Source organism: Rosa chinensis, chromosome 6 (genome assembly GCF_002994745.2).
Source record: "Rosa chinensis cultivar Old Blush chromosome 6, RchiOBHm-V2, whole genome shotgun sequence".
Classification (NCBI taxonomy): domain Eukaryota; kingdom Viridiplantae; phylum Streptophyta; class Magnoliopsida; order Rosales; family Rosaceae; genus Rosa; species Rosa chinensis.
Window position 1 is genome coordinate 45741269 of NC_037093.1, and position 15690 is coordinate 45756958.

General features: G+C 36.6%; 1 protein-coding gene and 1 long non-coding RNA gene across 6 annotated transcripts; one reads left to right on the forward strand and one right to left on the reverse strand.

Moving 5' to 3' along the window:
* Positions 1-7324: 7324 nt before the first annotated feature.
* LOC112169591 lies at positions 7325-13759 on the forward strand. 5 transcript variants are annotated; one of them, XR_005801124.1, is made up of 4 exons: positions 7325-11503; positions 12202-12303; positions 12506-13052; positions 13140-13759. It is a non-coding gene; the product is annotated as an uncharacterized LOC112169591 (long non-coding RNA). The 5 variants fall into 5 exon arrangements; XR_005801125.1 differs by having other exon boundaries at positions 7325-12616; positions 12949-13052; XR_005801122.1 differs by having other exon boundaries at positions 12202-13052.
* Positions 13760-14048: 289 nt separating this feature from the next.
* On the reverse strand, positions 14049-15431 carry LOC112171416. The gene is made up of 3 exons (XM_024308602.1): positions 15385-15431; positions 14671-15028; positions 14049-14270 (listed from the first exon to the last, which is right to left on the reverse strand). The coding sequence occupies exons 1-3, from the start codon at positions 15429-15431 to the stop codon at positions 14049-14051; spliced, it is 627 nt and encodes a 208-aa protein (XP_024164370.1).
* Positions 15432-15690: the final 259 nt, after the last annotated feature.

The following is a 15690-nucleotide window of genomic DNA, read 5'->3' on the forward strand; positions in this document are numbered from 1 at the left end:
TTTAACCTCTTCTTGGTCTTCATCCATGAATTCTTGTGAAGCTTCTTCCATTAGAAATTCTTCTGGCTTTTCTTCAATTAAACTATTAATCTCAACAGGCAAAGAAAACTCTTTGGACTTTAAGTTCTTCTCAAAAGTCGTAGGAGCGTAATTCTTGATCGAAAAATCTCTAGGCAAAATTTTTTCGTTAAGAAGACCTTTCATCTTCCGCCATGTTTGAACACGCTCTTTTCCTTGCCTCTGACGAGAACTCTGCAATTGATCCCACCAATAAGCAGCATCTTTTTTTAGCTTTCGAGAAACCATCTTAGCCTGCTTGTATTTTGGAACCTCCATGATCTCAAAGAATCTATCCACTTCAACCTGCCAATCCAAAAAATCCTCCACGCTCATGTGACCAGAAAAGTAAGGAATATTAGCCTTGGTCATGAGATCCTCGGAATCATGATTAGTATCACCTCCACCACCACGTGGAGCTCTAGCACGTTGTCCTTCCCAGCCTCTGTTACAGTTGTTGTTGTTTCTTCCTTCCAACAACCCACGAAATTCTGCCACTTGAGTGTTCATGGCAGCAATCTGAGCATTCATCTGAGCGGTAAGGGCATCCAAATCAGCTCTTGTAATTGGGGCAGTACGTTTGTCACCCATGGATAATCGAGGTAAATAAGAGAGATAGGAAAGACCTGCTCTGATACCACCTGACGCAGTCGGATTGATAACTAGGTTTACCAGCAATAAACCTAACAAAAGCGTTCTGGAGTCCACCAGAGATAAAAGAGAAAACTCTCAATTTTGATTGATAATATGATAAAAAAAAGTTCTGCAACCGTTTAAGGTTGCTTATATATGGGAAAAGAAACCCTAGGGCAACTAACAATGAAACCCTAAAGCCCACGGATTAAAACAAAACAAATCCAAAATAAACTAGAAAACCTAAAATAAAAAGAATGTAAAACTAGCCTAAAAATATTAAATCACGAATCGGATAATTAAGACGATACATTTTGGCCCAAATCTGATAGGGCTCACTAAAGTGAGTCTTGAAGATCTCGTCGTTCCCATTCTAGAAAGGTATCATGCGTCTCAAACTGACATTTTGGCCAAAAGTTAGTCAAATCTGATTCAAAATCAAAACCTGACTTTTCGCACGAGAAACCGAAAAAGTCTAAAACCAAATCTTCTTGAATATTCCAGCGGCTAGTAACCTGATTACGCGTGAGTTACCTATTTTCCAATCGCTCTTCTTGATTCTACACCGCTTCTTTACTTTTATGGTTTTTCAGCTAAACTGGGTCCATTCTCATCCTACATCACAATCACAAGCTGACAAAACCCAGATAAAGGAGACGAGGAGAAGAAGAAGGGATCTGCTAAAGAGGCAGCCATTTGGTCACTGATGTGTGTTTGTGTGATACGAAGCTTTACCAGAATCAAAAAGGTTTCTCTCTCTCTCTCTCTCTCTCTGTGCAACATGGTTTACAAATTTCACAGAGAAATTGATAAAGCCATGAAGGATTTGGTTGTGTATTGTGTTTGTGAACTGTGATTCGGTTGTGTATTGTGTTTGTGAACTGCGATTCCATGGATGTTGGGATTTCTTGGGTTATGGTTTGAGTTAGTGGGTGGTGGAGGAGGCGGAGGAAGTGGAGGAGTTGGTACCGGTGCTGTGATTTGGGTGGAATTCTTGAATTTCGGTTTGACTGAGAGAGTGAGAGTGAATTTGGGTTGAAATGACGCAATTACCCTTCAGGTATTGCCACGTGGCTGGGCTCTTAACACTGTTATGGACGGCGTGTACCATTCTTGAGTCGGGCTTCAAACTTGGGGTACCAAAGTGATAGTTTTGCATAGTTGGGTACTGAAGTTAGGAGTCGGCCTAAGTTCGGGTACTGTTTGAAATATTTTCTCTTATGATTATTATCTATCTAATAATATTCATTTTCAATTGACCTAAAAAAGTAAAAAAAAAAAATTAAAATAACTTCCTTATCTAAAAGGAAGACGTGATGATCAAACTAAGCAATCTATAACTCTGCAAATTCAATAGTTCACAGATGCATAGAAAGAGGTGGATGATTATAAATACCCAGCCTTGAAAAACTAAACAATTTTTTTTTTAGAAGAGAAAAAAAAATTAAACATAACTAAAACAAGTTATGTAATCTAACTAAGATGACATTCATCTTTAAAAATTAGAAGCATCGACCTTCAATTCTTCAACTATTGATTAAGGCACTTGAGGAAGGGTGCGGAAGATGCCGATGCAGTAAGAATTCTTGGCTTTGCATCGGAGGCTGGAGGAATAGTAAAGTGTCTTTGCATGATTTGCCCTTCTTTGATAGTTTTATCAGATTCTTGTCTATAATTTTGTCATTGTGTTTGCTTTTATTCATGATTTTATGGCTATAGCTATGGCGGCTATGGCGGGTCATCTTCACTGTGGAGGACTCTGGAGGTGTTCTATCAAAATAAAAATTTTAATTATTGATTTTTATTTTAAATGAAAAAGAATAAAATAGGAAGACATGTGAGAAATTATTAGGATTAAGATGAAGATGTGGCACATGCCACCTTATTTGGTATAGTTTTTTTGTATAACATTTTGGGATCTTAAACATTTTTCAATCTAATTTGGTAGCTGAGTCATAAAACCTCAATTAACAAAAAAAATCATACGGACTACGTCTAATATGGGATGTAAGTTTTGGACTTGGATCAAGTTAACTCTTAAAAAAAAAGTTTAGTATAAATATCAAGGGTTGAAATCATCTTAAAAATTTTCATATAGTGGTACTTTTTGAAACACGAAGTATTTAACATAGAGTGTTGCTATTGGGACATCCAAATATGCTCATTTGACCTCACTCTATTATAAATTATTAAATCACATATATAACCTACTATAAAATTATTATTAAGGACAATAATTATACCAAAAAAAATATTATATTTATTTTCTCAAGACTTTCCAATTCAATAATATTGGATTGCATATATATATATATATATATATATATATATATATTTAATAAGAATTAAAACTATGATTAAGATCATGTGACATAAAAATATATGATATACATATTGGTGAAGGAAAACAAAATAAATATAACTAAATCTAAGTCTATCCATTATATATGTAAAAAAAAAATTTGAGCTAGCAATTAAAAAAACTAAACAAATATTTAAATAATTAATCATGATGTACATAAAATAGAGAAAATAAAATAAACAATAAGAAAAAATGATTTTTTTTTTTTGCATAGTTAAAAAAAAAACCACAGAATAGTTCATGTTATTTTCTTGTTGATTAGAAATTAAAAAAAATATTAGAAATTAAATTTTAAAATTCAATACCTTTGTTGAGACAAAAAAATTCGAAAGTCCAATTACATTAACCCCCATAAATGGCTGGTCGTGGTCTCTGTCAATAAAAGTTGGAGGCCAAAGCAATTGATACATATTTATTTGGCCACCAGTTCAATAAAGCAATTTAATTTAAATTGTTTGATCGGAGGAGTCCAAAGCAAAAGAGACGGGAGGTATTCAAATTCATATGGATGCATGAGCCAATTAGCTTGACGTGAACTAAAGGCAACAAATTTTGGATAATATCTACCTCTTACAAACTCGAGACCGAGTCAAGGTGAAAGATATTTGCACCTATCCAAAGTTTGAATAAACAAAGAAACTACCAGCTCAAAGCTTCAAACGTGAAAATTGGAGTTTTGTTGCTGTACGTTGTGATCATCTTCAAAGTAACAAATCGTAACTTCAAGTTTGAATTCAAATTGCAAGCTATCCTTATCTTTAGCCAACCGTTTGGGTTCCTAGCTGCCTATAAAAAGGCTCGACCTCAAGCAGCAGAGGAGGCGAGAGGGGAGCAGAAGCAGAAAAGGCTGGAGAGAAGACACACAGGAAATACATCGACAAAGAGACGAAGCCCTGCTGCAGAGAAGAGAAGTGTTCAGCAATTTTAAGGAGGAGCTGACAAGCCAACGACGAAAAGGCTGGGGCCTCTCTGATCCACCAATGCTACTTCGTTTTTTCTGTGCAGCATCTCTTGTCACTGGAGCTATGGAGATCCCCGAACGGTCGCAATCTCGTATATGATACATGTGTATCCACGAGTGTATGACCAATCGGTGGAATGTCATGTCATCTGTCACCACCATGGAGCTATGGAGATCCCCGAACGGTCGCAATCTTGTATACGATACATGTGTATCCACGAGTGTATGACCAATCGGTGGAATGTCATGTCATCTGTTCTGCAAACCAACAACGGTCACCACCAAAAGTCTTCTACCTCCTGCCTTCCTTTCCACCGCAACAAAACAGATGGCCTTGCACGACTTGCAAAACAAGCCACACAAAGAACAGACTAGCAGCCTGCAAGCAAGGAGGAAAGGAAATCAGAAACTTGAGACTAAGCTGAGGATACAGAAGTTTGTTCACTTCTCCACAAGAAATCAGGACTCACTTCCTCCATCTAATCCCAGCAAGGAAATGGCTTTCGCTGTCAAAGTTCCTGCCTGAACTTGCTGTCGAAGTCCATGCCTGCACTTGTACCTGCAGCGTTCACAAGAGGCTCCATCAGACAACGAATTCTGAAGCATGGCAAAAAGAACTTGGTCTGGAAGGAAAAGAAGGAGAAGATGACAATCTGAAGCCAGAGGGTGCTATGCTGCAGCTTTGTTCTATTTAAAGCTAGAAAGGAACAAGGAACAAGGCACTCCCCAAATTCATACGACATGCAAGTCCAACACCAATGTCCACTACGTGGACTCTTCTCAGTCAAAAGAAAACAAAAGCAATATTTAAAATATAATGCAAGGCTGATAATCTACCTTGATGATATAATAATTAATCATGGTAGAAGAAGACAAGTGGTGGTGTTGAAAAAAAAAAACAAAGCAACAGAACTTTGAGCTTCAATGCATAAAGAGACAAGGCCAAAGTGATGATAATAATGTCCTCTGTGAAGAAATTTTTGGCGGTGGAAACTGATCAATAGCACATGAAGACAAAATGCAATTAAACCATGATTATTAAAACATAGTGTGCTGCAAGGCTTGATTCAAAGTACCAGGAAGCAGCTATCTTTTGAAATGGGAATTAAATGACAAAGTTACAAGGAACATGGCCACGTCCAGGTGCTTGGAAGAATCAAAACCATAAACAATTAAGCTTTGGCTTTCTGTCACTTTGTCTATAAAACGGAGAAGCGGTGATATGCTCAGAGCCTCAAGACAAATTCTCTCTCTAAGTCAAACTAGCCGGGCCTCCTACGAAAAAAATCGGGAAGCAAGCCCATTTCAAAGCTAATCAAGAACTCAAGAAGGGTGCCCAAATCACTTGAAGCAAATCACTCACTTGAAGTAGATCACTATGGTTCCGTAATATATATGATTCGCCGATAAGTGAAGAAGGCGACACAAAGCCCATTGCAAAATCCAAGGCCCATTATGATGCTCGGCATGTTCGGGTGCCCAGATCACTTTTTCACCTGGTGTTGATGAAACTAAAGCCTGAGGATAAATATGGGTGTCCAGAGCACTTTAAAGCTCGAGCCCGATTAATTTGCAGCCTAAAAGCCCATTCCAAATCACAAGGCCCACTGCAAATCTCAGTACATCAGGTCTGGATCAAATCAACAGACACTCTACCAAATTGGGTGTCCCAAAGAAATACCTTTGACGGGTTCAAAAAAATATACACACATCCGTCGGATAAAAAGTCGGTACAAGACCGAAATACCAATTCTGATGAACTACAGTGGTTTGATCCCTTTACAGGGTATGTAGGCAGTCTAGCGACCCACTAGATGCAACCGCAACTCCAAACAGAATCCCTGACTCCACCAGTCAAATTCAGCCAGTCCCAAATGAATCACTGACTCCAGTCAAATTCTCCCAACACCAGAAAAATCAAATTCATTCCCAAATCACACAAATAAAGTCCAAACCAAATTCAAGGACTTTAAACACTTTCCCAAACACAAATTCAAAATAAATTGGTCATCTACCCATTTAAATCTAAAATGCCGGAACTACATGTGGTTTGATCCCGCAAAGGGTATGTAGGCAATCTAGAAACAAACTAATCTAGATACAACCACGTCCTAAACACAAAATCGAATCTCTGGTCCGCTTAAACCAAATTCGTCCCAAACACTACTCTCATTCCAAAATCAAAGGCCTCCAATGAGTCATTCACTCATTGGAACTCTTGAACTACGAGTGGCTTGATCCCTCTCCAAAGGTACGTAGGCAACCCATTCAAATGTCCGGGTGCAGCCGCAAAAACAAACAAACACACATCTCATCAATTGGTTTCTTCATAAATGGAATCAAAGGGTGTTTCCCTGTAACAAGGGATTGTAATTAAGAGACACATTCTGTCTTGAATGGGTCGAACCCGAAATAATAAAAACTCTATTCACTAAATGAATACGAGTGAAATTATGTTGGGTGACATTTGCGCTCACTGTGTGCAATTTTCTCTCAACAACCTTGTATTGAAAAAAGATATTTATGTTGTCTGATTAAGGAATGGATATGTGATTAAGATTTATAGAGTAATTAAATCATTAAAATAACTAAGTTTTTTATTTTAAAGATAGCTTGTTTGCAAATTTTATAAGTGAGGTTATTTGAGGAATTCTAAGGAGGTTTAATGAGTAAATTTAGTATTTGAAAATGAGGTAAAGTGAGTAAATTTAGAGATTCTAATAAAAAAAATTCTTTAACATATGTTTTTTGTTTCAAAAGAAGCATTTTTCGAAGTACTATAAAGTCGGGTGGCCCAAAACCAAATCCACATTCAACCACCACTGGCGGTGGCCACTGTTGCATCAACCCTAGCAGCTTCATCTGCTGCCGTACGAGAAACAAAAAATAGACGTGACATCCGACACCAAGGACAACTAAAATTTTATCACAAAACTCAATCATCCACATCCGAATCCGGCCCCCACACCCACTTGTTGGGCGCGCTCCCCACCTCCTTATCCGATACCATATACCCGGTCACGTGTGTGGGATCTGACTACGCGCGTGACTGGATAACCCCTTTCGCTTCCTTCCAGATTCCGTTCATTTTCGCTTGTGAGTCAACACGTGGAAGATTGTGGAACGTTAAATACGTAGATGTCGGTCCCTTCGCTTCATATAATAATCATCATAGTGGTACTTAATAGTAATTAAAATACAACTTTAAGGTTTAATCTGAAAGGGCATGGCTCTGATTTCGGTGCTCCAATGACATTCTTAAGTACAAAGAAATAGTCTTTAAATTTGTTATCTTCTTGATATTTGTGTAGCTCTGTCTCTCTCTCTCTCTCTGTGTGGTGATGCTGTTCATGATTTGACGCAGCTAATCCACACTATTCCTTTTTTGCTTTCAAACAAGCTCTGATCTTTGGAGTTCGGCCAACCAGAAAACAAAACAAAAGCTCAGTCCTTTACTCTTCGGAGAGACGCAAAGCTTGAGCTTTCTTCTAGCTTCTTCCAATATCCAAACTAGTGGGTTTTCACTCTCTTGCATGTTTGCTTCTTTTTTTTTCTGCAGCTTGGTGTGGATTTGTTGTTTGAGTCTGATCTTAGAGTTTTGGAACCTACTCTTTTGCTTGAGGTTTCCGTTTATCTGTTTGTTTGCTTTGTTTGTTCCTGTGCTTGAGTTTTTGTGTGGCTGATCTGCCTGGTAGATGGAACGTTAGGTTTTCCTTACAAGTTGATCTTCATGCATCGGCTAGAGAAGTGATTGGAATACTACTGAAAATTTCATGATATTCTTCTTTTCTGTAACCAAGTAGTGGTGTTTCGGTAGGAAGAGGTATCTGGAAGATTTCCTTTTCATTATAGTATTCTCAAATCTGTAAAATATATTGGCTTACCCTTGAACCTTTTATGCAAAAATTCCTGACTTAAAAGTTTTCAAGCTTCAAAGGATTTTGCTTACTATTTAAAAGGATCGGAATAACTACAGATTTTCTTTTTTCTGTAAGTAGACCAGGAAGAGGAAGAGGTAAGTGGAAGATTTTTCCTTTTCTTTACAGTAGTCTATTATCTGTAAAATTTGACCGTTCCTAAATATTGGCTTAAACTCTTAAACCTTATATGCAAAAATTCTTGGTTTAAAGTTTCAAGCTTCAAAGGATTTTGATTACTATTTAAAGCTTAGCATCCAGATTGTTCTCAGTCAAGTCTCAAATTATTCAAGGCTCTTCTACATGTATAGAATGGCTCTAAGAGTATCTACACTCCAACATTATAATTTTTCTTGAAGTACTTTCTACTGATCTGGCTTTCATAAGTCCATGAATTTGATTTTTCACTGTCAGATTTCTATGCAGATCTGGAGTTTCCATGATCACCACCTTTGCAACCCATATGTTTGCCCAGTTATTTGGTCCATACAATATGATTTAACTCCTTTGATCTACAAGCTTTAGGTCCTATGTATGGAAGGTTACATATTGTTGATGTTGGGGTACAAGATAAATTTCTTATCAGCCTGTCATCCCTGGTGTACCTTTAATCCATGGAGCGAGATCCCTATCTTGCATGTGATATTGTGTTCATTAATATCAGGTGGCAGATTTTGGTTACTAGCTATGAGAACAAAGTAAATTGGCTCAGTCCGAGACTTTTTCTTGGTGAATGGTGATGCCCTTCGACGTCTGTTTTTGTGCCTGAAGCTAGGTCAATTAATTTGTACGATGAAGTTTTGGTACATTGATACTTTTATATCATTTGCGCTTATTTTATTTTCTTTTTGTCTTGCATGTTTTAGGCATTGACATGAAATGTGCTGAACTTGTATATGTCAACTTTCTTCATAATTGTATTGTGATTAGCGGAAAACATGTTAATTCGGCTTTTAGCAGTTACTGTATAAGTGTATGACTATGAGCTGAGCTATCAGTGGTTTTGGATGACGAAGAGAGGGAGTACACTTGTCAGCATCCATGAAAAGGCCATGGGTGTTTACGGGAGTGCTCCCTCTCTTTGTCATTAAACTGCACTTGTCCAGGTCTGTCCTTGATGCTATGTTCCATGTATTTGCATCTTTGGGATGTAAACGGGCTGATAAGCTTATAACATTTTGTAATTTGTCATTTATCTTTGTCAATCATATTATTTATTCCAGAATGGTTACCATTAGCCTTTTTGTTGGTTGATGTCGTGTTATGATATGGAGATTAAATGTTGTTGAAGTAGAGTGGTCATTGTTCATGGATCAATCTCTTAGTACATCAACATGGATGCGTTATCTTGTTAATTACATTACAGTCACTTGTTTGGAAAACTAAAATATTTTGACACATACCCGTTCAGTGATTCAATTTTACATAATTAAATTGTTTTACCTCAATAAAATCTGAACTAATGTAATTTCAATAAAAATTTCTAAATACTTTTAATCTTTTTTTCGTTTCTTTTTGTAAGAATTGTTAATAGGACTGGAACATGAGGTGTGGCAGTGATATAAGATGATTAGAATAGGCAGAGATCAACATTCAGGTTTGAGTCGTAGGAATGCAAGACATTCAACAGTGGGCTTTGTTTCACTTGATCTATGGAATTGATATTTCACTGCTAACTACAAATCCAAATATTAGAGTTCATTTGGGCGAAACAATTGGTATGCGATATTGTACATGTGAGAACATATTTTCTTGCCAAGTTCTTCAAGACTATTGTGTTGGATATACTTAAATTATTACATATATACAAGTAATAAACAGACAGAAAACTGTATGAAACAGCATGATTGCTAATATGATCACAAACAATGATGGTCATGAGCATGAGGAACATCAAAGGGAAGTGCTAATTTGTATTGGCACTGCTGAATTGGAGGTTGCGTGTTGATGTTGTGACTCGAGACTTTCTTGCATGTTATACTATGTTAATTTCATGTCGTAGAGACTTTCTTGCGATACTATGTTAATTTCATGTGGTGGTTTTGGTGACTTTTTTTTTGTCGGCAACTGGTGGGTTTTGGGGACCAGTTGGTCGTACATTATATAGTTGTACATTTATGATCATGGTTGATGTGTTATTCTTGTACTGTTGGTCTTAACTATGTATATCTGTTTATATCAACCAAATATTGTATGTCTTTTTTCTTCTATTGCTTTTGCTTTCTGTTTTCAGCTGTTTGGTACTTTTCTTTTGATTTTTTGGTTCTTTTCTTTTGATTTCTCTAGTCTTGCTTGTTTTGGCAGTTGACCATGTGAATCATGCTTTGCAGACTTGTGTCCCTTGTACTGTTATTTGGCCATTGCCTTATTAATACCCTTCGACCAAAAAAAAAAGAAAAAAAAAGGGTACAGTGGTTCCGGTCTGGGGGTTTCTCTAGGTATGCACTGCTGTAGTCATTTTCTTTTGCCTAAATCTAGGTCAATTAATTGGTGATGATTGCAGTTTTGGTATTGGTACTTCTGTATCATTTGCTTTCTCCCATATTTGTTTAGCTTTGACATGACAAGTGTGGAATTTGCCAGCCAAATTTCTTAATAATTTTATCTCGATTGTTGAAAACATTCTAATCTGGCTCTTTGCCATTACTGAGGCAAGCTATGATTGGATTTGTTTGACGATGAGAGAGAGCACGCTTGTCAGCATCCATGAAACATTCATGAGTGTTTACGGGCGTGCTCCCTCTCATCGTCATACAATCGATCTAATCTTGCAAACCTTTCGCATACAAACTAGCTGATGATCATAAATTGTGCAAGTTAGTACTTATATATGTCTGTCTCAATATTCTTTTCATATAGGCTCATCATTTTCCTTTTCATGGTCGGTATCCTTTTTCTGATATAGAGTTTAAATGTTGAAGAAGTAGAGAACAGTCAGTGGTTATGAGTTGATCTCTGAGTAGATCATCCACATGGATGAGTTCTTTAGTTATTTGTACTAGTCACTTATGAAAAATCAAAAGTTTCTTAACATTTCTATGTAGTCATTTTTTAAGGAATAGGAACAAATGACTGGCAGTGGTGAGGTGTGGTGGATAGTAATTGATGAACAATAGGTCTTATTTTACTCTTTGTTGGATTTTTTTTTTATCTATTTTAGACTTTCAAGGAAGCCCCAGACGGTTTGTAGAGGTATTGTCTAGCTCCCAACCACAGAATTTGTAGTTTCACTTTTGAGATCCTAAATATGTGTGACTATATAAGCATGCAAGACATTCAAAAATTGGATACTTGGTTGATTATGATGCAATTCATATATCCCTATTGACTACAAAAACAAGCATCAGAGTACTTGGTTGTTCAGACTTCAAACAGGTATGGATTGACTACAAAAACAAGCATCAGAGTACTTGGTTGTTCAGACTTCAAACAGGTATGGTGGGCAATGCAAGGATACTCCTGCAGCCCAGGAACCCATGAGTACTTCTACAAGGACGGAAGAAGTGCTAGCTGGCCCTACTTGCCTACAAATCTTATGGTATACACCATAAATGTCAAGTTTCATAACAATTGGTAAATATTATAGACCTTTGTACTTATCATATATTTACTAAGTGTCTGTGGTTCATTAGTGTGTAAATATTATTCTTAGAACTGCAACCAGTGGCCATAGGTTTGGTAAGAAAGTAACAAAGTTAAATTCCTGCTTTGCTCAAATGCCTTGCTAATTGCTAATTCAACGACAAAATGAATGACTAAAGGTCTGAGACTTTCTTTATTGAAAAACAAAGATATGCTTGTAACTATCCAGTTGCATGTTGTTTATTTTTGGAATCCTCGAGATCTTTGACTAAAATTAGACTCCAAGCTAAGATAAGGAGATGTTATGCTTATAACTATCCAATTACATAGGAAGTTATCAATCTCCTAGGAAGATCATATGTGCATTTATACATATTGCTTGAATATCCTCAGCAAGGATTGGAAAGTTTTGACATCTCCATCGTCAAGTAGTTAATACTTTGATTCATTTACATATAGCAGTCACAGATGTTTTATATAATGCTGACTTGTACTTGCTAAACTTGTTTTTCAATATTATTGTTCTTGACATATAGAGGTATATGTGATATATGTAAATTTAAGTTATAGACTAACAGAAATAGGTGATAACAAAAATAGACTCTTGCCTGAATTCTCTAAATAGCTGAAATTCATACAGTGATATGTATCTAATTATACCTATATAAAAGCCCTCTTTCTACCTTAAGGCACGCTTTCTGCCTAGGCGTAGGCTTAAATGCAGCAATTGCTCTGGTAAAGTCATGCAGGCGCAAAAAGTGCACAGTAGGAGGGAAAAGCTTAAGCCTCAGGTGCAGCCAAGGCTCTCTCTTTTTTTTTTTTCTTTTTCTTTTTCTTTTTCCTGAAAAAATAAATAAATAATCAAAACTTACTGAGTGATGAATGCGATCTCTTCCTTCAGCTACTTCTTCTGGATGTTTAGTTAGTTATCTTAATTATCTTCTCATGTCTTTTATCTTTGGTAGTAAGTCTGCTGTTGTTCGGTTGATGTAGAACTCAGGCTCCTTGCAATTATGCAAGTCTGCTGTAGTTACAATTTTATTACAAAAGACTTGCGCATTTAGAAAACGCTTCTACTTAGTGCCTTTGCCAAAAAAGGCTTGGGTAAGCCTTCTCCTTTTAAAATTTTGATTTCAAGTAGTGTTCGTGCTTTATTTCCACATGCATCAGCCATGCATATTTGGAAGCCAAATTCAATTCCTGGCAACTCATGAACAACCAGGGCTATTACCTAGATGAACGCGCTGGACCTCAAATTTATATTACAGAGACTTCTATTTTTGTTTTGGTTAATGTTAGTATTTAGGCAAATCATTTATCCTTTAAGTGGGCACAAGTTTTGCTACTATACCTTATTTGAAGTCTGGTTTTGCTATGTACGCTCTATGTTGCCTATACTGATGTCTCATTTATGCTTTCTTTTCTGTTCTTAACAGGAGCTTAGTTGATAAGTCCTTTCACGTTTTGGATTGATCCAGTGTTCATGGGATTTACATGGAAATGTTCCCTATAAAATATTCTTTAGAAGTTGCTATTCAAGGTTGTGGATGCTGTCTCCTTATTTGATTTGATGAATGATCCATTCTGTTTTTAACACCTCCTTTAATTTATCCTTGTTCCTGAGCAGCACAGGATTGTGAAGTCTAATCCCAACTAAAACCCAGGCTTAAAGGTCTTGTGTGCATGCTTGATGATTGTCTAAACGGTGGAAGTTTCACAACAGTAAGAATGTGACAGACAGAGACAAACATGCCCGGTACAATACATATCACCGACATTCCAAATTCAAGGATTTCAGGCATACTTGGGACTTTTTCAGCCTTTTTAAGTATATTTGCTTCTTGTCTGGTTTTGTGGATGGCCATGGGACAGGTTTCCTTTCCAAGCTCGGATTACAATCTTGTGATGGAGTACTGTGTCCATTGGTTGCCAAACGTCCTTGAGACTATACCTAGTGCATCCAATAGTATGTTACTGTACAGATGGGAACACACTATGGCATGTAAACATCTCTCTCTGGAATCTTAAGTTTTATTTTCCAATACTTCGTGTCCCAAAATATATAACTTGAACTCAAAAAGGGAAAATTCCATATCTCCAACCCTTCAATGCAGAATATGAAAATCCCGAAATGCAAAAATCCCAAGTTGTAAAAGTTCAAACACATTGTAAAAATCCCAACTTTGAACGTACAATGGTAATAGCAGGGGCGTTCGCCCAAGTAAAATAGGGTTCATACAACAGACACTCTCGAACAAAATGATATTCAAAATAAATATTTCTTTTCTTTCTTTACACTTTATTTTCTGATTAGCAGCTTTACTGGAGAATTTAAACAAAAAATTTAATTATTTTCCCTAGAATTTTAACAATCTTCTATGCAGTGGTTCTTAACATGCAATTTCCATCAAATCATAGCAGGAAATTCTTTACCGGCATAGCAAGAAACTTCTTGTAGGTTTGTGGTTCTTCATGCAAAAGTGTACTTTCAAATAACTTTTGAGGCCCAATAATATTTCTAAATTTCATGTAACATTTAAAAGACGGCACAACGAGGATGGACGTGGGCATATGACTCGAGAGTTATATGTACAAGCATATGTAAAATGTCATACATGGGCATGAAGCACAGCCTCAGCAAGCATTCCAGATTTCCAGTATCATGCCAAGCCTTCTCCATGAGGGCATTGTCTCCCAAAACTGCAGCTGCATGCGGCTTCCCCTCCAGCACCAACGGATTACAATTGTTTACCAAATTCTGCATTGCATGTCACTGATTTTAGGTATGATATGGAAATGGAGAAAAGAAATCCTATCAGCAAGAGTAATATGGAAGACAGCTAAGATAAAAGTAGACCATTGATATTCCGCAGAGGAAAACATAGGTGTCAGGAACTAGTATACTGGGAAAGCATAGTTTTTATTTTTCAGGGAAAAAAAGAAAAAAAGCACAACTTCCCATTTTTTAATTGTCTACTGGTCAGAGAAAGAGCGCCCAGAAATCACAGTTTCAATTATGAATATGGACAACAATATGGTATGTATTAATTTTTAGGTGTCGTTTTGTCTGTTATTACTATTACGTGCAAATTAAAATAATTGGAAGCACCAGAAAGCTCATTTACTAAAATAAGCATGTTCAGATATAGATAGCATACACTAAGCCGTGTCAACTCTCCATGATTGGCTAACCGAAGAGCTTGTCCTCTTAATTCATGACCCTGTAAAGCTCCTTTCACAGAAGCCGCAGCAGCCAACCTCTTAAGAGCCTCCCGAGCAATTTCAGCCTGTCCAGTAGCATCTGCGGCATCAATAAGATCCAAAAACTCCTTTGTAAATTTCACTATTCCTTGGACAGCTTCCAATATATTCTCTTTCTTAGTTGTTATAGTAAGAATGTCCTTCAAATCAAATCCTGAATTATCTTGCCCCAAGTCCCTGCTGTTGCTCATTGTGAGAAGGCACTGGAGAGCTCTTTTCAAATCACTGCTCTGCATGGCCAAATCAAACTCCAACCTACAAAACGAGGATAGCATTGTAAGTTTCAAAATGAAATGAAATGTAAGCTGCTTGATGCTTAAAAGCCTTTTCTATCATATAATTGCAGAAAAGGATTCAACACAAAAATAATGTTTCAGTCTGCCAGACCCATCAATCATTGAATCAACCTTATAAACTGGTATACAGGTATCTGCATATGGCCAGGTTAATACACAGTTATTCTACGTACCAGAAGAATAATACATATTTTATGCTGGAAACAAAAGAGAAGAAGCCCATCAAAATGAAAATTTATGAATATGCAAAACAGAGAACTACACAGAGTCTGTGACATCAAATATGCAAAGCGCCTGAATTAATTCATAGTATACCTCTTAGATATTCCAGGCAAATGAAGTGCTTCAGTAGCATAACCCATCCGTAGCAGAAACTGCGCTAAATCATCATGATGTTAGCTGCCGAGCCTACTTGTAGCCTCAGAGAATCAATCAAGTAAAAATAATTAATCTCTATATGCCCTCTCATTTAATATAAAAATAAATTCAAAACAATCTGATTTGGAATTTTCTTAAACTAATTTTCTTAAATATTTTGGTCTAACTATTACTAATTAAGATCCAAAGTCAACCCTTTTTAATTAGATTTAATTAATATTTATTATTTATTTGAGAACCAAC